Here is a 26,327-nt window from a genome sequence, read left to right on the forward strand (position 1 = left end):
CTGAGGCCTCAGAGCTATAGTTTATTGAGAGTTTCAATGCTGTCTTTTGACCATTGGGTTAAACAAGGTTTATTATATGTAAGAATATATTATTTATTATATGTAAGAATAATATCACTATATTTTTCCATTTCCTTTGATTTCATTGTTTATATTTACACCATCTCATCATCCTGAATGACTGTAACTTAATCACGACTGTAACTTAAGGGAAACTTTATGACTTTGAGTCAGTCACTGTCTCTCAGCCCAACTCACAGGATTGTTGCTGTGAGGAAAATAGGAGGAGGAAGAAGATATGCTCTCCACCTTGAATAATTTATAAAAATAATAAAAGAAGGATAGAGAGAGAGAGAGAGAGAGAGAAACAGACAGATCATTCTGACAGACAGAACTGATAAAAAGGATTGTAATTCAATATTGTGTTTGCCATAAAAATAACTTTAGGCACATTATAATTATTTCACATAATGGGCATCCAGTAGTACTCAGTATAGCATCTTTTAAGATATAACAAAAACAATTTAGGATAAGAAACATAATCCTTGAGGTTCACATCCATTCCTCATCCTCTTTTTACAGTGCTGACAGCTAATCAGAAATTCAGTTTTATACTAAAAACATTATAATATTCCACTTTAGGAAAATTCTGGCTAATTTAAAATCTGCTTTGGTTAAATAAGTTAGGATTAGGAGCTTAGTTTCTTCTACTGACCAAAGCTATATATTCTTGTCTTATTCCTGGCAGAGTAAAAGGAGCTTTCTAAATAGGGTAAGATAAGAACTACTGAAGAACATGGTATAGCCTTGATATGGCAATTGCCCCTTAGGAATCTGATGGAACAAAAGATGCCTTACCTGAATAAAATGTGTTGATTTTGGCAAGCTCTTTCTCACAAGTTTGGAAAAACTTTTCTTCAAACTTGGCAAAATATCTCTTTACAGTATCTTCATCTGTGACTGAGGAAATAAAGATAAAATAACAAAATTTGTAAAAAGATTCTTTAAATCCATTCTGATATTAATCTTAGTTTTCTCAATTAATATCTATATAATCTTTTATCTGAAGGTAAGCCATTTCTTGGAGTCAGCAACATCGTCAAGAAAATAAAATCATTAGACTCCTTGAAGAAGAAAAAAATCCCTTGAAATTTTAATGGGTATTTCTTTTAGTTTTTTTAAATTACAATCATTTAACAGTACCCATTATAAATCCAGGACCTGGAAATAAATTACTGAAGGAGAATTTTCTCCTTTATTTGTTTTAATAATAAAGACCAGAATATCTGTCAATAGAGAAACAAATTACAATTTATAACTGAGATAACCACACTAATGGATGAACACTGTATTCCTTTTCTTTTTATCCTACAAATTATTCAAGGTTTTTTCTATTATCATAACTATACAATTCCAAACTATGGCAGACTCAATAAGCATATCTTCTTGTTTAAACTTACAAAGCCTTCATCGTTTAAACATTTTTTACAGGGTTATTTCCATATCAATGCATAATATAACACACACACACACACACACACAGATGTATGTATATCTGTATGTATACACAGAGAGAGAGAGAGAGATTTCAAGGCTATGTTAAACTACTTAGGATGTGTTTATACAATGTATTTTTTGAGGAAAACTTAAAAACTACACAAATCTGATCAAGTTATTGCAAAGATCTCATACAGCAGGAAACAAGATGTGGTCAAGCTAAGTTTATATCATTTTTGTGATAGAGGTGTAAAATGTATTCACAGAAGAAAAACAAACTTGATATATATTGAAATGCCTTAGACATTTTGATAAAATGGATACTATACTACCGTGTTTCTCATATAATAAGGCCAGGTCTTATTTTTTTTTGAACCCTGAAAAAATGGCTAGGCCGTCTTTTCAGGGGTGACTTAATTTCCCCTCCCCCTTGCATCTTCAGGTGGGCAGGCGGTGACAGTTTGGATGTTGACCTCGGCATTGGTGGAGCACTTCGTATCGGGGTCAATGCAGGCAGCACCATATCCGGGTGTGCAACAAAAGTACTTCTTAACGGCAAGCCCCCCCACCATTCCCTCCCATTTTGCATGTTTTAATATAGGCCTTAATTTAGGGGGAGGGGCTTAATTTCATTTCATATCTATAAAACATGCTGGGACTTCCGTATTGTTGGAGAAACAGGGTATTTAAAATTTAACTAGGACACCTTAACTAGCAAGATACAAATTTTCCTTTCTTGTAATTGAAAACAAATCTCTAAACCATGACCTCTGATTTATTGCTACTGGATCTGCCACTGGAGCAATTTACAATTTACCTAATATGATTGATGTCTACTCAGGAGTACATTCTACTGAATTTAAAGGAACCTATTCCCAGACAAATAGTTTATAATGCTGCTGCCTAATGAATGCATAAACAATATTTCAAGGAACGATTATGCTTCCTTCTCAAGAAAATGCAGAGTATTTCAATTAATCATAAAACATAATAGACACCGTCAATTTATGTCATATTATACATACCTTTAAAAGATAACAGTAAAAATTATCAGAGCAATTAGTAAGAAGCACTGTGAAATAAATAGGTAAATGTATATCTGAAATTTTCAAAGCAACAGCTCTTTAATTTTGAGTGGAGAAGGCAGTCTATGACTATAAAACAGCCTTGCAAATCTCTCTTTATCAATGGGTCAAAGGGCAGGACTTCATGTATTAATTATAAAGCCAAGGCTGACTCTAATGGATGCAGGCAATCCTTCTGATAAACTAGTCTCAAAACATTCAGGGTCTAAAGGTCAATACCCACACCAGCTTTCCCCCAAACCAGAAAGAATGGACTTCAAAGGTCAGAATTGCTAGCCACCATACTGATTGCTGGGAAGCGTAAGAAATTTCTATAGGCACCCTGATTGTGGAAACACTGATGGATAGTTTAAATTACACTAAGAAAAAGACAAGGGGAGTAACATAAACAGAAAATGAACAGTATTTCCATATATAAAATCTCTAACATTGTTCCTGGTGTAATATTCTGCATCATCTGAAGTACTTTAACCCATCTTTAAATTTCCCTTAAACATTTAATTTTTTTCCTGCATTATCATTAATGAAAAAGGGGAGATGCATAGTATATAATTCTTTTTAAAAGATCCATTAGCATTTGCAACACCACAAATGATTTCACAGAAAGAAAGCTAAAAACAGGAAGACATATGGGCAATTTCTGTAATTTTAAAATTAAACAAACTACCTGTAGGCAAGAACCCTAAACTAGTCCTTCAAGAATTTATGGAAATGGAAGCTTTTGTTCAAAGAGCGAAGGATGGAGGAACAGGATGGTAACAAATAATTGATAAAAGTTGAGGAAAGGAAAAAAGAAACCTTGCCCTTTAAGGAATAGGCAAAGTTCTTTCCTTTTGTGGATTCAAATTTCTAGGCTGGGAGAAATGCAAAATGATTTGGTCAGCTGCGCTGAAAGTCAGAATCAGTTTATTAATATAGGAAGGCAGGTAAGAAATCTCACAGCGTTCCTAGGATTAATCTAGTAAGTGAGTAGAAAAACCTCTCTTTTATACACTTCAGCTTCTTTGATTTGTAGGTGTGAATCTTTGAAGACTTTGATTTGTGTGTGTTGAATTCCTATCTCTTTGGGATCTCTTCCTGGGATCTTGGTTTTATGGTCCTGATCCTTTGTAGTTGCTTGTTTGCTATCATGTTTCCTTCCTGCCATGCCTTTTGGTTTGCTTTTCACAAGTTTTTATAACTTGCCATCTATTTGATTTCTATGGGAAAGGATCTTAGCTAGTTTGTAGGGTTTTTTTTCCTCTGTATCTCATGCCTGTAAATTTCTCCTTCCTTTGTTGTGAAAAGAAAGCTGGCTCCAACTATTTTAATAGCCCTACTTGATAAAGGATGGGGGCTGTTTCCCTAGAAGAGGAGGGTAACTTCCAACAAGTAACAAAACTGGTATCCAAGAATAATCTCCAAACTATCAAAATAAAACAGAACATTTATACCAAATATCTATAAAGTCCAGTTGCCTTTTGAAAAGGCACCTTTCAGACATTTATGATTTAGATTCCTAATTTGTTTTACTTGTCATCTATGGTTCCCAACTAAAGCTACTGAACTATACCATCACTGAGCTACAATTCATTCCAAACAGTAACTGTCTCTCATAAAATCTGGATGACAGATCCCTATATTTTTAACAGATCGTTCCCAAACTATTACAGCTATTTACAAAACAAAAACAAAAAAAACCCTGCATAAAAATAATGGACACTAGCAAACTCCCTTGCAGCTTCCGATTCTCAGTTAAGCTCTGAAATGCAACTGGGCAAATCTAAAGGATCTTCCAATTCCAAAAGATGAGGAAAGACTGTTGTTTTAAGACATCTGGGATAATATCACCCTGGATAAAGCTGATCTGTTCTAACCTGAGTTTTGGAGGGTACTCCTGGTTAATTGGCCAACAAAATCTATCCATTTGTTTTTAATGATCATGCAAAATTATAACACAGAATTAAACAGGAGCTTGCAGATAATTTTTTGAGGGGTGAGCCCGCCAGATTCTCCAGCATTTTATTAAAATGGCCTTATCCAACAGATGTTAAAGGACAAAGCAAGGCAAAACTGGACAGCAACATAGAAAGAATAAGTCACTTTTAAAAACAGAACTATCTGGAGTTTCTGCATGTCCTGAATTATAGCTACAACCATGTTATGACTCAATTAATTCTAAAAGAATTCTAACATTTTTAAATGAAGGCTCCATGGAGCCATAAAATTACATAAATACATAGATCAAGATGTGTGTGTGTGTGTGTGTGTGTAAAATTACATAAATACATAGGTGTGTGTGTGTGTGTGTGTGTGTGTAAAATCCATTCATGAGTCAGAGATAAGAGATAAACTGTTATCTGCCAGTTGGCTAAGAAACAAGTCTTTCTCAATCCAAAAACTACTATTAGACCATGTTTCAGATGTTCGCTGATCACAAATAGTTCCACATTCCAGGAGCCTGGCTGAAGAAACAAGACTTTTTAGAAAATCAGGAATCCCACACTTGGAGCACTGCCAGAGTACATTTTGTACCATTTTTGTTCTGGCTGGAACCAAAGTTCATATAAATGGTTCTCACTATACTGATTGGGGTGGGGATGTGTGGGCAGGAAATAACAATGGTGCAGAAGCCAACTCTAAATGGAATGGCATGTGATCTGTCATGAGGTAGTACTTCAGACGGTTATACTTGAATAGATCATAGACTACTAAATCAATGGAATTCACAACAACATTTTGGGATATATTAAGAAACACCATTCTTTCCCTGGCAATGGTCTTGTATACATGTCTACTGGTATCACCTGCCAGCTTCCATCTAGTTTGAATCTGAAACCTCTCTTTCCACTTATCTGTGAACTGGGAATACTGCCTCTGCTCCCATGCTACAACCGGCAAGAAGACAGCATATGAGCCTTTGGTGTAGAAGAGTTTCACCAATTCATATAGTCTAATGTGGATCAAAGGAAAACTCATCTCAGGCCCAGCCACTGAGCATCTATCAAAGTCTTGAGCCCTCTTCTTATCACCATATTTGCTTGAACCCTAACCCTTACTTGTGCTATATCAAAAAGGGAAGCAAATAAGATCACAATTCATAGGGCAAACAAACTCCTTCACAGGAATGTGCTGACAACACAAGGGAAAGGTTACAAATATTTTTACCCTTGCTCCAGTGCCACCCTTCCAAATAACAAACTCTGGGGAAACTGTGAGAAAATGAATTAGCTCAGTCATAAAACAATTTTTTTTGTTTCACATTATATTTGGTTTGTGCATAACCACACTATGGGAAGTATACGCTTACTATACTTTACTTGTTAAATCTTTACTTTTCTATTGTATATATCTTACATCTATTTCTGTTGCTATCAAAATTCATAATAATCCTACTAAAATTAAAAAATACTAAAATATATCAAGAGAAATAAAGAAGGCATGTCACAGCACAGTCACGTATAGATCAACTTCTCAATATCCCACAGTATGCTGTTACTTTCTACCATTAATTCTAGTTTGTCTGCTAAACTGACTCATTCAAATTTGCATAATAAGGTAATATTCTACCACATCAAGCCTTTTAGTGGCTTATTATGCATGTTGAATAACATTATGCATGTCCTAATAGCTAGGCAAGAAAAAAGATAACCAAGTTATCTTAGTGGTACTTTAACAGAGCTTTTAGTTGCATATTCCTGTTTACAAGTAATTGTATTACTATATAATCAATTATTTAATGACACCCTACAAAAGCATGCAAAACAAGTAAACAGCAAGCATGATGCAGTAATGTCTTATGTCAATTCTTCAAATTTCATGAGAGTCAAGTATATGACAAAACTTGAAACTGTTCTCTTAGTCGATAATGCTAAACGCCTCACTGAAATTTGATGTAGCCCATTTGCATTTAACCCAATTGCTATTAAGAAAACTGTATGACAGAGTTTTGGTAAAATCTGTTTTCTCAAATATTCATCAATCATTTCTAGGGAGACTTCCTGTCTTTTATACAAAGTTGAATAAAAATCCAAAACCTCAGAAACAAATAACGAATAGCCCCATAATAACTTTTGAATATCAGAATCTATAAAAACATTAAATTAGGGAATGCACCATGTCCTGATAGACTACCAAGTTCATATTGTAAGCATTTTAAAAACCAACTTTTGCAATGACTTAAAATGTGATGAACATCCATTCTAAAGGAACTGCAATGCCAAATTCCTGGAAAGAGGCCAATATTGCCTTATTAGAAAGGATGGACAAGACTCAAGCTCTACTAAATTATAGACCAATTTCTCTGTTGAATAGTGATTATGAAATATTTACATCAATATTGGTTGATAGACTAAAGAAGATTCTATAGGACCTTATCTAAATGTGGGTTTTACATAAAAGATGACTAAGAGACAACATGAGAATTGTATTGTATATAGTAGTAGGGTGTGTCAAATTTTTCGATGTTCAATTTCCAAACATTAGGGGTACTCAAAAATGGTGACATGCCTTGGGGATTGTAAAAATATTTTGGTTACTTTAGTATAATTTAGATGTGCTTTGGTAAATAACTACATAAATATTATTACTTTTCAGACCAGCAATTCCCCAGAAAACAATTCAGACCAGCAATTCCCCAGTACCATCAAAGAAGTACATTATTCTGTGTGCAATGAGTTGGGTGGAACATATCTTTATCATTCACTCCAGAGAAAGGCTCAAAAACAGGAAAACCTGCTCAAGTGTTTACAGATAAATTGGTGTATTTCATGAAGAAGAAAGGCATTGACAAAAGCTTGAAGACCATTGGAGGAGATTCTACAAATGTTAATACAAGCTGTGAAGGTGATGCCATGCACTGGGTAGAGGTCAAGCCAGATCATCCACTCTGTTACAGATAATTGACTGATCTGAAGAAGTTGTATATGTGTTGTGGTCCGCTGGTGGCTGGCAGAGCTGGCAGCAGAGTCGGACAGTAGAGAGGAGGTTGGGGAGGAACCTGGACCAGGTCTGGAGGCTGAGGAAGATCTGGAGGAGGGCGCTGAATCAGGGGCAGAAATGGGGCCAGGGCAGGCTGGCCGTCAAAAACTGCCTTCAGACTCAGATGGCAGTGATGCGGGGGAACTTATGGAACCAGTTCCCAGCCTGCGCATGCGCAGAGCTAGCAGAAGACAAAAACAATTGAGAAAGCAGGGTTGACTCAGGAGTAAGGCCACACCTCGGAGATGATGGCCCCTCCCATAGGACATAAAAGAGGAGTGAATGGGAGGTGAGCTTTTGCAGTAAGCAATTAATTTGTTTGCTCAGAAAACCAGCTTTGAAAAATCCTGTTTGACTCTATGTCTCAAGTTTGGCTTTGCCCTGCGTTACGCATTCCAAGTGTGATAAGGTGGGTGTTGATCAACATTCTCCTGAAAGACTGTTCCTGAAAGACTGTTTTTGAAGCCTGGCCAGCTGTGAATGAATGTAATTCACAGCTGTGGAAATAAAAGAGGTTTTGCCGAGATTAAGATTGTGTGCTATGCTTTTTAAGGAACTCTAGATCAGAACAATATGAGCCACCTTTGACGTGCAAACTGACTACAGCAGATGAACCAATGCAAATACCAGTATCACAGTAGCCCTGTCATGCCCAATCAATAGAGAGATGTGTCAAACAGGTCAGTCAGAGGCAGCAAGTGGAGTGTATACATATGAGAAATGTGAAATTTATATCAGAGGCCAAGAAGCAAGTTGGTGGCTAATGTCGAAGAATGAATCAAAACAAGACTTGATGAAACTCGCTTAAACATTTTTGAAACTCTTAGTTTATGAGTGCATGAATTAGTTTTTGCTTAGCTAGATAAGATTCATGCAGAAAAAAACTTTTTGTAGTACAAGGTGTAATTTTGAGAAAATAAAGTTAACAGTATTTGTGGGGTATACGATCAGACATGTATTTACCATACCAAACTAAACGTTGTGCAATTGCAAAAATAATAGATTTGAATTCTTGGTGTAAAAACACATATTTTTAGAACCCCTCACTGAAAAAAATTGCAAAAAGGGCATTGGTACTTACCTGATACACCCGTTCTCTGTGAGCTGTGAAGAGCATCCAGAAGTGGGAGGTGCTTCAGTCTCTTCTGGAAAGGCTGGGCTTAAAACTCCGGGATGCTCCTCCTCCTCCACGGGATACCTCCTCAGCGTCCCGCAGTTTTGCGAAGACTGAGTGCCAAAGTCCAGGACTCATCACCTAATCTAGATCCCTGACCGGAACAGAACCCCACCAGATGGAAAGAAATGGGTGGGGCTGGATGCTCTTAAACAGCTCACAGAGAACAGGCATATCAGATAAGTACCAACGCCCTTTCTCCCATGAGCTGTTCAGAGCATCCAGAAGTGGGACATACCAAAGCTTGGCCTGTCCTGTGGGAGGGACTCCCTCTGGATTGAAATCCACTCCTAAACTCTATGGACTCTCTGTAGGACTCTTCTGCCAAATGAAGCGTCCGCTGAGGTGTAGACATTAATTTTATAATTTCTGACAAAGGGCGATGGTGAAGCCCAAGTCGCTGCTCTGCAGATTTTGTCTATGGAAGTCCGAGTGGCCGATGCTGCTGATCTTGCCGCACTCCTTGTCGAGTGGGCTGTAATGCCCTTAGGAACTGACATGGACAGGCATTCATAACTTTTAGCTATGGTGGCTCTCAACCATCTACCAATGGTCATTGATGACACCGTGTCCTAAAGTGGATGGGTTGAAGGATAGGAATAGAGCCTCAGATTTTCGAAATGCCGCCGTGCGGTCTAGATAGATGCTTAATGCCCTTCGAACGTCAAGTCGATGCCATTGATGCTCCAGTCTATGAGATGGTTTCGGACAAAAATTTGGAAGCACCAACTCCTGCGCTCTGTGGAAGGCTGAATTTACTTTAGGGATGAACGATGGATCCAATCTGAGAACCACTCTGTCTGCATGAAACATGCACAGGTCCTTTCTCATCAACAATGCTGCCAACTCGGAAATCCTCCTTGCTGATGTGATCGCAATTAAGAAGACCACCTTATATGTCAGGAATTTGAGACTAGCGGTTCTTAAAGGCTTGAACAGGCCAGTTTTAAGTGCAGTTAACTACCTTGTTGAGCTCCCAAGTGTGATAGCAGTGAATTACAGGAGGTCGTAAGTTTGCAGCACCCTTAAGAAAGCTGCGGATATGTGGATGGTGCGCTATGGAACGAAGGTCACCCCAGGATATCACCGAGGCTAAGGCTGCCACCTGTCTGCGTAAAGTATTTGGAGATAGGCCCTTGGTCAACCCCTCCTGTAAAAAGTCCAATAATTGTCCTATTGATGGGGCCGTTGGGTCAATCTTAGGCCCCCAGCACCAGCGACAGAAAGCGGACCACGTGGCCTTGTATATATGATTTGTAGGGGACCGTCTGGATGCTTGTATGATGGCAATGGCATCCTCTGAAATCTGTTGGGTCCTTAAATGGCCCTTGCAAGAGGGAAACCCTTGACGGTGGAATTTTCCAAGGTTGTTCTCTCGACAGGTCCTGTAAGTCCACGGACCACGTTCACCTGGGCCAGTAAGGGGCGACCAATATCAGTTCTGCTCATTCCTCCAATAACTTCTGGATCAACCTGGGTATTACAGGGAGTGGAGGAAACGCATATAGAAGTCCGGGAGGCCACTGACATCGCAGAGTGTTGACGGCCTCTGCCCCCTGAGTCAAGTACCTTGAAATATAGCGGGGCAATTGGGCATTGCGGGGAGAGAAAAATAGATCGATCACCGGTTGCCCAAACCTCCACACTGCTTCCTGGAAGAGAGACGGGTGTAGGCGCCACTCTGCCTGATCTATCGAGGCCCTGCTGAGCCGGTCCGCTTGTGTGTTTAAGGCCCCTGCTATGTGCTCTGCCTTGAGCAACAACAGATTGGCCTCGGCCCACTTGAACAACCTGGCCGTCTCCCGCATCAGAAGTTTGGAGTGGGTACCCTGTCTGTTTACATGGGCCTTGGTTGTGATATTGTCTGTCAAGACCAGAACGTGACGTGATTGGAAAAGGAGTAGAAAACTGTGTAACGCCAGATGAACTGCTCGCAGCTCCAACAGGTTGATGCTTTGTAATTTTTCGGAAATAGTCCAAATTCCCTGTGCAGTGTGGGATTGGAAGTAAGTTCCCCATCCTACCAGCCTGGCGTCAGTTGTGATCGTTGCCCTGCAAGGTTCCTTGAAAGGACACCCGTTGTTTATCGTGTTTTCCAACCACCAGCAGAGTGATCGGAGAACATTGTGCGGTACCTTTATCCGGACATTGGAAGTGGCTCTTCCAGATCGCTGGAAAGGTAGGAGGAGCCATTGCAGATCTCTAGAATGGAATCGAGCCCAAGGCACAATGGAAATACAAGAAATCAGTTTCCCTAACAGTTGAGACAGAACTGCCAGGGAAACCCTCTTTAAGACTCTGATCTCTCTGGCCAAAGACTGGATACTATTCAACCTGTCCTGAGAGAGAAAAACCTTGCCCTCCACGGTATCTATCACTGCCGCTAAATGAACTAATCTAGTTGAAGGGATCAAATGGCTTTTATCCCAATTTATGGAAAAGCCGTGACCTTGAAGGGTCTCCAGAGTAAACTTGGTATCCAAATTTGCTTGCTGTCTAGAAGATGACAAAATTAAAATAGCATCCAGATAACATTGTAAATGAATAGATTTGATCCTGAGGGAGGCAGCCAAAGCCACTAGGACCTTGGTAAAAGTCCTAGGGGCCGAAGCCAGACCGAATGGTAGGGCGATATATTCATAATGCCAATCACAATAGCAAAATCCAAGGTATTTGTAGTGAGCAGATCTAATTGGTATATGTAGATAAGCCTCTGTCAGATCTATAGAGGTCAAGGACATCATTCTCTCTGATGCTGAACAGAATGAATTGGAGAGTCATTTTGAATTTTCGATAAACCAATGATCTCTTCAGACGTTTGAGGTCCAGAATTGCCCTCCAGCCCCCCAAACTCTTTGGGACCACAAACAATAGAGTAACAGCCTTGACCCCATTTTTCAGATGGGACCTCTCTAATGGCCAGAATATGCAGAAGATGATTGATAGCCTCCTGCATCAACGCTCTCTTAATGGGGTCCGTGAACCTAGGGCTCCTAATGAAAAAGTTCAGAGAGGAGGATTGAAACTCTAGCACCAAACCAAACCTAACAGAGTCCCTGACCCACGCATCAGAGGTGGAGCTGTCCCATTGATCAGCAAACAATTTTAGCCGCCCTCCAATGGGAGCTGCTATCAAGGACTCACTTGGGGCAACGAAAAAATCGGCCTCCAGTACCTCTGGGGTTTCTTCTGTTTTGGCCTCCCCACTGACCTCTGTTGGAAGATTCCGACCTATCCTGTCTAAAACTGGGTCTGTAGCCTGATGTTCTTTGTGATCTGGGAACGTATGGGCCTTGATAGTAGGTCCGAAAGGAACCCCTTCGAAACAACTGGGATGTTCTGTTTTCAGACCTCTGAAAAAGAGGGGGAAGCACTTCTTTCTTGTTTCTATTCTCAATAAGCAAGGGCTCCAAGACACTGCCAAATAATTTATCCCCCGATATTGGGGCTGATGCCAGCTTGCATTTATGCTTGGTATCCGCCTGCCAATGTCTGAGCCATACCAGTCTCCGTGCTGATACGTGAGATGCTATGGCTTTAGATGAGAATTTGACTGCATTAAATATGGCGTCGGCGGAAAATTCTGCCGCTGCAATAATCTTAGCAATGTCCTGGTGGGCTCTGACATTTGACACCAGCAATATATCCCTCAAGTGGAAGAGCCATCGTAGGGAGGACCGTGTAAAAAAGGGCGCAGCTGTAGCTGCCCTAATGGCCTAGGCATCAGAAACATGCGCCCTACGGAGTGCCAACTCTGCTTTCTTTTCCTCCGGTCTCAGGGCTTCCTCGGCCTCATTGGGAAAGGTTGAAGAAGAGGCCAGTGCCACAATCCACCTCCGGCGTTTTGAGAAAATTTGAAAACTCTGGTACCAAATTATAATATCATTTATTGTACCCTGTTGGGGCTGGGTAGGATGCTGCTGATGCCCATTGATTTTGTACTAATTCAGAAAACATACAAAGGACAGGAATAGTTTCTGCCTCATTAGCCGGTTGTGAGAATATTGGATCCTCGGATTCGTCCTGAGACCCTGTTGACAATGGATGAGGGCTTGATGTGCCTAGTTTAGCGGTGTTCTTTGCTTTGAACAGTAAAGATTTAAAGAGGTGCAGATGAAAAAGGCCAGAAAAGGTACGTTGGTCCGGAATGAGGCCTTCGTCATCCAACATTCCTCGTTCTAGTGGGTCAGCCTCTGACAACCTGATGGATCGACCCTACCTCCATGGGAACATCCTGGTCATCTAATTTCACCTCCTCCCGAAGACCCTGGGCTGGTATGTCAGGGATATTGGGAAATACCTGAATGTGATGATGTCCCATATGCGCAAAGGATCGAGCAGACAGGGATCCTGCTTCCGAAGTAGCCGAAAAGTGTCTGGTCCGGATGGATTGCTGAACTCCAGGCACAATGCCCTTTTGTATGGCCATCTCCATCCATTGCCTCATTTCGATGGGAATAGTCTCAGGTAATCCCTTCTCCTGTCTTAAACCGGCGGCCATAGGGGTGAAGGTTGCCTCTGGGATTTTCCGGGCAGTGCTCATTGGAGGAGATATGCCTATTGGAGGCTGTCCAGAAATAGCCTCTCTGGGCTGGGTGGATAAGTCCAAGGGCCCCAACAATGTACTTGGGCCCTGATCCGATTGTTGTGTCATAGCCATCTTGTCCGCCTCCCTGGCCCATTTCTGCCACTGCCTTTCCAAGGCTTGATGCCATCTATGGGCATCCTTATCCGCTGCCTTAGAGGCCTTTTGGGGGCCCACTAACTTATCTCGGGACTTATTTGTCTTGGAACGGAAGACGTTGTCACCTTCCACTGTGGAGGACTGAATCTTGTGTCTCTAACTTTAATTTAATTTTTTAAATAATAATAATAATAATAATGATAATTATTATTAATATTATTATTATTTGTACTTAGGGGTGGTGCCTACCCCTGTGGTTGAAAGTAGGGCGCTTCTCCAGGAGTGTAAGTCTATATATATATATCTGTATACAAACACACATATATATACATATGCCTATATCTATATGTAAGCCTGTATATATGGGAGACAGTGTCTAAGCGTCCCCAGCAAGGGAAACCCCCCAAGCGCTCCAAGCAAGAAATATTCAGGATCCCTGGGCCCCAACAAGGGAAATCAGCTATACAGGTCCTGGATGGATCCTTTCCTGTCAAAAACGTCCCACTGTTTGAAACGGCACTTGAGGCTTTGCTCCAATGTAATGATCCAAAAGCAATTGCGAGAGGGGAAAAAAAGAAAAAAATCCTGCTTAAGGACTAGCCTGCTTATCCAACGCCACCAGGCTAAGAGAGAAATAATCCCAGGAAAGTGGAGTGGGAAAGTACTTGCCCTGGTCCCCAAGAAGGGAAACCAGCAGGGAATGGCACCTGTAATATTTAGGTGTGAACTTGAAGCCAGCCATTTAAAAAGGTGGGAAGGCAGAAACTCCGATGTTAAATGCCTAAGCAGTTTAACGAGCCGCTGCTGCTGACTCTCCAAAATGTCAGACAAATGATCCTGTAAGGAGAAGTGAGCCGCGGCTTTAAGCGTTCCAGCAAGATCGCAAAGATAAGACGATCGGAGAATTAGATAGGTTAATTGCCTGAAGCGGCCGTCTCAGACTGCCTGCGAAGTGGCAGGCTCTGCCAGTCACAAAGAGCTGCTCTCAACTGATCAGGGTGATAACCTAATAGAGTCATAAGCCTTGAAATCGCCAGATTAATAGGGGGAAAAATTTGCAAGCCGAATTAACCCAAGAGCAAACCTGAATCTTGACTAGCTGAATCAGAAACTGTTCCAGTCAGGGAGTGCACAACCTCTTACCACGAAGGCTGAGCTAAAACTTGGGGACGCTGAGGAGGTGTCCCGTGGAGGAGGAGGAGCGTCCCGGAGTTTTAAGCCGAGCCTTTCCAGAAGAGACTGAAGCACCTCCCACTTCTGGATGCTCTGAACAGCTCATGGGAGAAATTAATTTTCACCCAGTTAAATGGCAGCCCTAATATAGTAGAGTACTTACAACAAAATAATGAAAAGTAAGCTGTATTGATTTTGTTGGATGCAGGGAAAGCTTTTGACAATTTGAATTGGTCATTTGTGTTTAAAGTTTTGGAATATGTAGATTTCGGAAGAATTTTATTCCAGGGATTAAGTCAATATATACAATTCAGAAGGCACATATTATTGTTAATGGTGATTTAATTAAAGCATGTCAGATACAAAAAGGAACAAGAAAAGGATGTCCTTTGTCACCATTGCTTTTATCCTGGTGTCAGAACAAAATATTAGACAGGGTGAGAAAATCATGAGATCGGAAATTAAAAGCAGAGGCTTATGAATTGAGGGCTTTTGCTAATAGTTTATTTTTGATTTTACAAGAGCCTCAGAAAGGCACTGAACACTTAATGAAGAAATCAAAGGACTTTCAAACACTAGCTGGTTTTAAAGTAAATCAACAAAAAACAAAAATGTTGGTTTGATTAAGAGACTGATAAAAAAGACAGTTTTTAAAACCGAGAAGTTAAATATTTAGGGGTTATAATGACTAATATGAATCACATGCTGTTTCAGAATAAATATAGTAAATTATGCAATCGCATCAAAAAAGATTTATTGAAGTGGGACAAATTACAACTACTGTCTTTGTGTAAAACTTTATAATGAAGATGAATATTTTATCTAGGTTGTTATTTCAGTATTTCAGGGAAATACTGCCGTCCCCTTCTTCTTTTGCCCTCAATCTTTCCCAGCATTAGGCTCTTCTCCAATGAGTCCTTCAGGTGGCCATTTAACCATTTAAATGTACCATTTAAACAGTGGCAAAAAGATATTTCCAAGTTTATATGGCAAGGTAAAAAGCCAAGAATTAAAAATAAGAATTAAATATAAATTTAATTTAATATAATTTAATTGTCACAATATTAAATAATAGAATAAAACAAGCAAACCAAACTCATACCACCACCACATATTTCAAGTACAGTGCCACAACATCACATGACTCCCATACTCTTACATTTGCTGGATTCACTTCTAGCCTAGCTCGAAGTCTAGAGAAAGAGCCAGATCTTCACAGTTCTCTGAAAGGTTAATAGGGTGGGGGCCCTCTTGAGAAGGCTGTGCCATATTTTACAGTATACATAGTAAGATCTGATGACTTCACTGTGTTAAAAATACCAAGTCCTTATCCCAAGAAACTAACTATCAAAAGAGATGGGGTTTCCATTTAATTATCTAGATAGAATTTCTTCTTGTGACCAGCTGCTACTGTTTATATTATTCCAATGTTAACATATTTTTTTAAAAAAATCAAATACTGTTCTGGAGCTCTTAAGAAGAAAAAGTTCAAGTATTTCATTTGTGTTTTAGACAAAAAAAAAATCTTTAGTATTCCTTCCCTTTTCCATAATATAGCAGAAAACATCTTTTCCAAGTCGAGTATAAGCCTTCACATCATTCAAAAATAAGGAATGCTGATCTTTGCGCTCTCTCTCCCTCTGAGTGTGTGTATTTTTGTGTGTGCACGCACACACATGGGCATGAGAAAGAGATAATGCTATAGGTATACAGCACTGTATATTCATAGCACTAAAATCACACCTTTCCTATTTTTATCTCACCTTGGTATTAGGTTCATACTACTCAGCATGCAAAATATGTACTGTGTGCAATAAGTACATATGTAAATGGTGTTATAGTCAGATGTAATATTGTGAACCCTTTTCATATCCTGTTAAACAATTCAAATGTTATTTCATATTTTTTAAACATTAACTTAAAGTCAGAGTTTTGAGATTTTGCTTCAGGAGACTGCTAAACATATTTGTACAACTCTTTCACCTAGTAGAAATCTTGTATTATTTTATTCAATGCAAGTTATGTGACAATTAAATAATCTCTCTAAGATGTTAAGTATTAAGATACAGATTAAGTAGACAGTGAAAATATATTAAAATATAATTAAGAAGTAAATTATAAAGCTTAAATTAGTTAATTGTTAAGATGGCATATTTCTGTAACCAAAGTGATATTTACTCTTACAATAAAGTTAAGCCTATTTAACCACTAAATTATTATAATATGTAACTGACTTTTTCAAATCATAATTGTGTTAAAACAGGGCATGGTACAAATTATTTGCTTAAGCTCTTGTCTATCACTGTATCTCATAAGACATGTCAAGATAGATACAACTGTGTGCAACCTGTCCCAATAAAACTTCAGACTTGTGCAATGTTCCACAGCATACTTAGAATCTGAGGGGGTTTCTTTTTCTTTTTTTTAACAGGTGAATCCCAGCCAGAGGCACTATTATGGGCAACAGTAAAAAAAGTAAGATCAGAAAGACAGAGCACAGTACAGAGACTTGTTGATCTTAACAATGAAACTTTTATATTAAAACTTGTTTAGACACTTGATAAATTATTAGAGACTTCTGCATTTGGACTTATTCTACAACATTTTTCAGAAACAACTCAGTTTACAGCAAAGAAGTCTAATAACTTATGAAAAGGTATTGTATCTTGATATGGTCACATTAACATTAGCTTAAGTAAACAAATACTGAGTAATGACTGGACTATTTAATGCAATAGCATGTTCAAAAATCATAAGCTAATGGGACTCAGACTGCTCTACATTCTATATTCTCTCTTTCTCACTTTGCCTAGAACTTTCAAGGCAAATTGGAACCTTTGCACATAATATTTAAGGCCCAGTTTATATAAAAAGAGGGCGTGTGTAGAAACACAAGGCACACAAACAGGTAAGATAGATAAAAGCAATTTATTCCAGTATCTTGAAGTTTTAAATTCCCAGACAATATATCTATAGTTAGGATTTAGAGAAGCAGAAATTCTAAACATCTGGAGAAGAGCATCTTGAGAAGCACTCTGAAAAGAGTATTGTGAAGGAAAAAAACTTAAGTATTACACAAAATAAGGTCAATTGGACCACAAAAGAGCTGCTAGACAAGCTGCTTTAAGATATGAGCTTAAAAGAGCAATTGACAGTGGTTATTTGCATATCAAAAAACAAAACCAGTGCTTTGTTGAATCAGCATTTATATTTATGTACAAACTCACCACTCCTGTTACAAGTTAGTATACACTTCTCTCACAATGTTAAGTATCTATTAATGATATTTTTCAACTAGAAATCCTTACTAAATCTTATGTTAAAAAATAGAGACACCAATATTTATTATTCTGTTCAAAATACTAATAACTTAACTTAAATAGTGACATACAATTGTACTTACTAAATGTCTTACTAGAGCAAGTCCAATATGACTTTTTGCTACTATTTTTTAAAATTATAAGTCCAAAATATAAAAGCTAAACATTTATTCTAAAAATGTATATTTGTTAACAGTCTGGCAGTGATAGGAATACATTGCACTTACTTAAATTAAATTGGCAATATGGGCAGAATAGTTCTTTATTTTATCCCTGAAACAACTTACTATAATTAACATGAATAAGGAACAGTCAAATATAGAGAGGATTCACTACACTCTATCAATTAAGGTACTTAAATTACTAGTTAGAAAATTTTAGATAGACAAACTGGGCAGCTAAGTTTTGAAGTTGGCGCCAGAAATCATAACACTCCAAGCCAAAAAAGCCAACACTACAGTAAACATGTCAGGTATGATCTATGTCAGGCACTTACTCACCTGATTTGGAATTTCGGCAACAATGATGCAAACTAAATGAAGGGGTTTTCTGGAGTAGTTTATACTGAGCAGGTGAGTTATAATTAAGAATATGCTGGGGGGGGGGGTTTAGTCCAGAATTTTAAGAAAAACAATACAAATGCATTCTCCAAACAATACAGAAAAAAAGTGGGGAAAGGCAATTCTCAAGATGGCAAGTGACTGAGATTTGGGGAGGTTTTCCAAAAGAATGTTCATTTACCCTTTTTAAAAAAATAATCACAACTCTTTTTATTTACATCCTATTCAGCAGCTATTTCTTAACATCTATACTGGAATAAAATAATTAAGAAACATGAAAATTCACACTTGCAGAAGTAACCTTTACTTGATAGCTACATATATTCATACCTTCAATATGATAGCTCTCAGGTGCAAAACAGAGTAGTTGATGAAGAGACAGCTAACAGCAAATCTTGCACAAAGCATAAAGAATTATTATAGATGACAAAAATATGTAGAAAATATTCTGTTCTAACCTTACAATTGCAGCAGTGAATACATGTTTTCCAATAGTGAGAAGTCACACAATTGTACACAATAAACATGAACACAAATGAATAAGCCCTTCAGCATCACCTGAAATATTATTTTTTCTCTTAATGAATGAGCACGAATTTAAGAAAAAATTCAAATAGGATTGACAAGCAGTGTGACTGCCTCCATTATGAAAATTATACATTTCTGTTTGATGAGCAAGCTTAAGAATAATGGCAACTGTAACAAAAAATTTGTGGTATGACACCAAAGAGATTTATCTTCAGTGAGTGCATGTAACAAATTTCCAGACCACCTGACACATATCCCTTAAAAGTGTGTGTGTGTGTGTAAAGATGTTTAATGTTTATTAATGTCTGTAGACATGATGCAAATTCATCTCCAATTGTCTTCCAAAAATAGATAAGTTTCTCAAGTCAAGTTTATATCTACTGTTTTAAGCAATGTATTAAGAAAACTTAAGCACCCATTCTGGAAGAAAGCAATTGCAAATCACTTCTGCATTGTTGCCAAAAAAATCAACCTTACTGAAATGTTTATCTATGAAACTTGACTTGAAGGAGACTTTACCTTTAGTACGAAAGTATTGACGCAGTATGCTTTTCAAAGGCATTTATGTTATCAAAAGAAATCACACTTCAATTAGTATTAGACTTTTTTAATTGGCCTCGTAATTCTGAAATTTCCTCTGAGTGGGACTACTGTATGATAATGCCTGCAAACACGTAATACACTGGAACATGCTGTTCTGATTGCTCCCTTCGGATCTTTTTATAGATAAGCACAGCTAACAAATTGGGAATCCTCTCTTGTTCTGAAGAAATTATGGATTGTCCTTGGGTTGCTTTCAGGAGATGGGAGTTCTGAGATAAATCTATCATAGTCTCTAACTAATAAAATGCACATGGACTATTTCACCATTCTCTATTTGCATCTGTTTCCAGAAGGTGTCCATAGAAGCACTTGAGAGGAGCATGTTTCACTGCTGGCTTTACAAAAGAAAGATCCAGAGCAGCACATACCATCATGTTGTTATCACATTTATAAGGATAAGATAGAACAGCCCAATCAGTACTATAAGGCCTTCTTTTCAAAAATATTGATATCTGCTCAATTGCAACATTTATTTTATCTGCAGAAAGAATTCCAAATCGGTGTAAGCTTCAATTGGAGAATCTTAGGTATCTTATTTTTAATAATCTAATCTATCAATAAAAATGGAATTAATTCAATGTCATTTTAACAGATCAAATATTTTATGAATAAATCAAACCACAAATATTTGCCACGGTGACACAGTGGTCAGAATGCAGTATTGCAGGCTAGTTCTGCTGACTGCCGGCTGCCGGAAGTTTAGCAGTTCGAGTCTCATCAGCTTCAGGTTGAGAGAGAGCACTGCAAAGCACTGTGAAGTGGTATAGAAGTGCCATTGTTATTGCTATTTACAATAGCTAGGATTCCAAATCTTTTTGCCTCAGGTGGGAAGGAGATCATCCTACAGTGTAGAAATAAATCGAAAATCTAGTGACTTTGCCTTTACATATGTGTGTGTCTGGCTAGCCAATGAACATGTGATGTTAGTTGCTGGGGCTACCATTGCCACAGTGGCTATGGGGAAAATCTGTGTTTACTTCCATGGATGGAATGATTTTCAGTATAAATCCATATCCATGTAATACATTGCCAACTGAAAACAGGAAGTATTGGAAACTTAGATTAACACAATGGGCACAGTGGGCAAAATGTTGTGAGTAGTTATAGATAAAACTTATTTTTCTACATGATGGGATTTGCTTTCTGACCCTGAGATGAACAACTAATAAACTGCAACATGTTTGGGGAATATAATACCGTATATTATAACTGCTAGCCCTTGGGGTTTTTTTTTCAAAGTATTCAGGAGAAGAATGCTCAGTTCTGCATTGTGGACTTTTAGCTATAGAAAAACTCATTCAGAGAGATTAGTGTCTACAAGTTTACACAGCTACCTATACAAAGTTCCAGCTGGTTGCACAGATAAATGTACTGTCTTCAATACTGTTAGGGGAAAAAACACCTCATTCAGAAGGAGCTATCCAAGGTCCTGTTTCATGCTGTCCTTTTTACTGGGTCTTTGTGCAGATTTTTGTTTACTGCTCTTTCCTCCTGAAGTACATGTACTTTACCTGCTATAATAAATATGGCCTACTGTTTTAGGGCGCTGCAGTGGTTGCGCTATTGGCTTTTTTTTTTTTCACAGCTCGTGCTTATATTATGCTTCATCAGTGTGCCTTGCTTCAGCAGTGTGTCTCTACCCAGCAGAGAGTTGGGTATGTGCTCATCTGGCATATGAGTAACATGAACTGTCCACCAGGTCTGTGCTCTCATCAGTAGGGTGTGAAATGATAGTAGGCATGCTCTGATGCCTAATACCCAGCAAAAACAAAGTCAACTGTAAATCCTCTTCTAAAAGCTGGCAAACAGCAAAATCATGTCAAGACTCCAACCACCTTTGCAGAAAGTGCATTGTGATTCTGGCACCAGGCCCAGCTCCAAACTATTACCAAACAATTTAGCAGGACATTTACAAGGTTATTTCCTGCAATGGAGAGTAGCAAGATTCCTCAGTCATATACTTGTTGATTGCCCTTCCTCACATAGAGATAAATGATACATGCATTTTTAAGTTCTAGATTTAAAGATGCATCTTTAAGTTACAGACTATATAAGTATAAAGTAATAACAACAGAGCACTAGAATCCCAAATAAGGTGGATCCTGTGCATGCTAGGATAAATATTTTGAAGAATATAGTTATAACCTCCCCCCATTTATGGGAAAAGGAGAAGAGGCACCTTTTTAGAATGCAACCAGAGCTAGCCTCAAACTGAAGGATAACTCTTAAATATTTAATATTCAGAAAGTTGGGTAAACCCAAGAAAAATTTAAATAATTTGCATGAGGAATATGAACTGTTAAGCTGAAAGTACAGCAATTTAGTACAGAAGCCAAACAGTAAATATTTTGTATTTTATAAATACCAACTCTATCCAAATAAATTTAGATGAGTAAAATGTCATAAAAATATTAGCTTTCCTTGTTAGTGAATAGGAAAATGATTTTTGGACAAATATGGCCATATCATAAGTCTCTGGCTGCAAGCTGCCCCACAGTCGAGGATACTCCACCAAGTGATATGCCACCACTTAATGGATGGGACAGTTTGTCCTCTCAACCTTTTCTGTATTCCCGACAATTTCAAAACTAGTATTTTATTCTAAAAAAGTGTATAACTTCCTCTTTCCCAAGGTCTTCCTCATTATTGCATCAAGATTATTATCTCATCCTCTGGCTGGCATTCCAAATATTATCCTGAAATTCAGGATTGCACACAATAACCAACTGGTACACTTTGTCCCTATATAATTAATTGACCCATTTCTGTTATGAAGTGGACAACTTCCGCAGAAATCACAACTGTTATATGTCTTATATACCCATTTCAATTCAACTTCAATTATTTTGCTCTGCAACTCCCAGAAACCCTAAACAGCAAGGTCAATTGTCAATTATTATGAGGAATTCAATCCCAAACATTTTAAAGTCAAGTTGTTTACACATACATAATAATGAAAACACCTAAAAGAAGAAAATAGTGTTGGTATAAAGATATTGATGGTTTTCAAGATGAGCTTCACAAGTACTACCTGCTTCAATACAGCATCCTGCTGATCCTGAACAACTGGGGCATTACATATAAAAATTAGGCATAAGTCTTTTGTTCTGCTATGAGGAATTCAGTGTCAGAAATGCAGGCCTCCTTATTTGAACCTAGGAGCTGTAGAATGCCAGTCTGCTTCTTACACAGAAATTGATGCTGTGATTGTAGCAATCTGCAGCATTAAATTTTGTGGAAAAAAGGTTCAGGAGTTGCACTGCATTTAAAACTCAGAACATTTTTCATAATAAGATGAAAATTTTGGACCTTGCAATTAATATTCATAATTCTATTTCTTTGCACTCTCTTGAACTCTCCCAAACTCTCAATTGTTAAATATCCAACCATGAGTAAAATGATGACTGGCCACACCCCTTTTATTTCTAACACTAGCCAATGATAAAGGACAGCCCACTGTCTCCTCACTTCAAGCCCAAATCTACTAACTACACTACTACAAGAATTTTGTATGGAACAAACCCAATTAAACTAGGGTTTAGATTACTGATGATGTTGACTGCTCTAGAAAAGCCATCATCATTATCATCATCATCATCATTATTAACAACAACAATAATAATAATAGAATATTGCTGTCCAAAGCATCCTGAAATTAAATTTACTGATTATTAGGCTTATGTTGCTTCCTTTATTGCCTAGATAACCAGTATGTATTCCACAGTAGAAGTCATTAGTGTAGCTTTATTATTTGCTAAAAAATAAGATTCTTTTGTTGAAACACATGGATTTTATTGATTTATGCCAAAGGATATGGCTTCAAACAGTGAAGGGGGATAAGCTGCCTATCAAATAAGCTTAAGAAGTTTTGACTTTTAAAATGCAATATTAATATTTCAAGGTTTTTTTCTAGTCTGTTCAAGTATATTTCTTTAGTCATGTATACTTGGAGACCAGAAAAAAAGTTGTTGATGGGAAATAATTACACTATATGAGATGCAATTATCATGTTTTCAGTTAAATGCTTTATTGGCTTGATATAGGACATTTATGTGACCTGTTTTTAACTCACTGCCAATGCCCATAAATATCTCGTCCTTCTGAAAAGGATTCTGGAAAAGATGTTAGTGCTGGCGAACAAAAATATATTTAATGCACTTAATTTTTCAAGTTTTAACTACATTTTAAAGAATGTAATCAAATAGAACAATTAATGGTTAAATAGTTAATATGATTTCAATAGTTGGTGTACTTCTCCCAAAGCCAAGAAGATCCTAGCCAGAATTATTCATCAGTTTCAACAATGAGCATTTTGAATTGTCAATCAGCATGATAAGCAAGTGAAGTTACTATAAAGGGAAAAAATGTATTTGAAATAGCCAGTAATCTGATGCCATTTCATACACCCTTATTGAAATAGTGTGGTTTTTGATCTTCACTCAGATTGGTCAACAGCTATTTTTATCCTCAGCTAAAAATGATTAACGAATTGAAAAATATTTTTAGAATTATGCATTTGTTTCAATTCTGGAGCAAATTGCTGTCTTAACTATGATTAATTAATTTACCAGCATTACTACAGCAATTAACATAAATTCTATTTTATATAAAGCATCTTAAACTTCAATAATTTGTTTAGTTTTTAAAATATATTTGAATACTGATTTAGCAACCATTTTGTGTTTGAACTATTATAAGCAGAGATTTATTATATTTAAACTTGACTTAAGTTTTCTGAATTTAAACTATTAAATAAAATATTGAGATCAGGGTTTTTTTAGACTTGTTCTTTACATTGTGTTCTGTCAAGGAACTACAAAACTTCAGACTGTGCCAGTTTCCAATGAAAGTTAAACAACTTGCTTCCTCTGTTGCAAGTCGGCTGTTATCTATCTTGTCATATTTCTGTCAGAATAATTCAAGGAGAATGTCTATTCAATACTGCTTTTGTTTTAAAAGTATTGCAGATATTATTAGCAAGTGATATTTTCTTGCATCACATCGCTTAACTTGATTTTTCAGACTTTTATAATTTGCACATTGATATGGAATTATGGCCTAGTGCTTATGTCACACTGCCTTTCCCTTGGTCACGTGATCAGAAACTGAGTACTTGGCAACTGTTTGCACTCACAAATTATTGCCCAGGGCTCCACAATCATGTGATCACCATTTGCAATTTTCTCTGCTGGCTTCCGCAAACCAGTTGTCTGCCAAGGGCAGCTGAACTCCTTCAACAAGATGGAGAAATGGAACTCAGAGCCTGATGACCTGAGCTCTATTTTTGCATACAGCTCATTTTTGGGTGTGAAGGAGCGCTGATTTCCTTCAAGCAGCATATAGAAGTGGACCTCTGCTTCTGCACCAAAGGCATTTTCTTCTGCACTCAGAGAGAAACTGACATCCTTAAACCAGCCCCTAAAGACTAGATGGAGCTAAAACCCAAACAAAACATGGAGAGGCAGCACAATAAGGAGTGCAGCATCCTTTAGGAAGGTGAGGGAAACCCTGGGATGTCTGGCCCACGTTATGCGCGAGTCTGAAAATCCTGCTTGGATTTTGACAGGAGGGATTTTCCGCTCATGAGTGGAGCCTCCCAGGGACCTCTCCCCCGAGGCACCTCTGTCTGCTTAATAGCCCATGCAACTGCTTAATGACCAAAAGCAGGAGTGATGGGATTGTAGCTGTTGAGCAAAGCTTAATGACTGCTTCACTCGATGACCAAGATTCCAGGGTCAATTGTCATCATAAGTCAAGGACTTCCTGTGGGTGTACACTTTTCCTATTTTGACAAATGCTAGCTACATCTTCAACTACAGATGTAAAGGACCACAATACTGCATTAAATTATGACCTGCCTAAATACTGTTAACAGAGTAAACTGCATCATGCAGGGTCCATATTGCAAGCTAAGCCATAAATGTGGAATGAATAAATGAGGAATGAATAACCTTTTTTTCTTAACCTGTTTCATCTTAAACAACATCTGAAAAAAAAGAGTAAGCGGTCCAAAGCCCAAACTCCAGTATCTCTCCAATGTCACTTTCTTTTTTCCTTCCTCCAAGTTTCAAGGATAGAATAATCAACTTTTACTAGATAACTCATCTCTTTCCAAAGTCATATTTTGAAAGTACAATGACTAACTTCATACCACACTGTTAACCAAAACAAGCCATATTATGACCTAGTTTGATGTCTGAGAGAACCAATTTGGTATAATGGTTAAATTATCAGTCTGGAAGTCAAGTGGATGACTTTGGGCTAGTTGCTCTTTCTCAGCCCTAGAAGCCAGTCACTTCTGAAAATCATGCGAACAAAGCTTCAGGCCCTGTCAGGAGTCCAAACTCACTCAAAGGCATTACCCTCCCAAAATTTCAGAACCTGGTTAGTATGAAAGTTTATTTATTTTTTGTCAAATATAATTTAACAAATTGAAGTTGTTATATTCAAACATGCCTCACATAAACAGAGATTATTAAGGAGTTATAACCCAGCAACAACAGCTGCAGTTGGACAAGCCTGGGCAAGACAGAGGTTTTAACACATCTACATGTCAACACACATCTTCACAGTCTTCCCTTCAAACTAAAATGTGAACCAAGAGCTATAAGCAAGGACACATTTAATATTTTTAAGTTGCTTTGCATCCAAAGGTAAATAAAAAGGAACATTCTGACCACCTATTGCAAAACACAACCAACAGACTAAATTTCACTGTGAAGTATGATAGCAAAATAAAAATAA

General features: G+C 37.9%; 1 protein-coding gene across 1 annotated transcript in view; it reads right to left on the reverse strand.

Moving 5' to 3' along the window:
* Window positions 1-26,327, reverse strand: part of XPR1 (xenotropic and polytropic retrovirus receptor 1) — a 91,916-nt gene that overhangs the window by 47,659 nt on the left and 17,930 nt on the right. The window contains exon 3 of the mRNA XM_026703295.2: window positions 859-960. Within this exon, the coding sequence (XP_026559080.1) occupies window positions 859-960 (102 nt within the window). The remainder of the gene's footprint in view (window positions 1-858; window positions 961-26,327) is intronic.

This window comes from Pseudonaja textilis, chromosome 3 (assembly GCF_049901715.1).
Source record: "Pseudonaja textilis isolate UNSWEBS1 chromosome 3, rPseTex1.2, whole genome shotgun sequence".
NCBI lineage: Eukaryota > Metazoa > Chordata > Lepidosauria > Squamata > Elapidae > Pseudonaja > Pseudonaja textilis.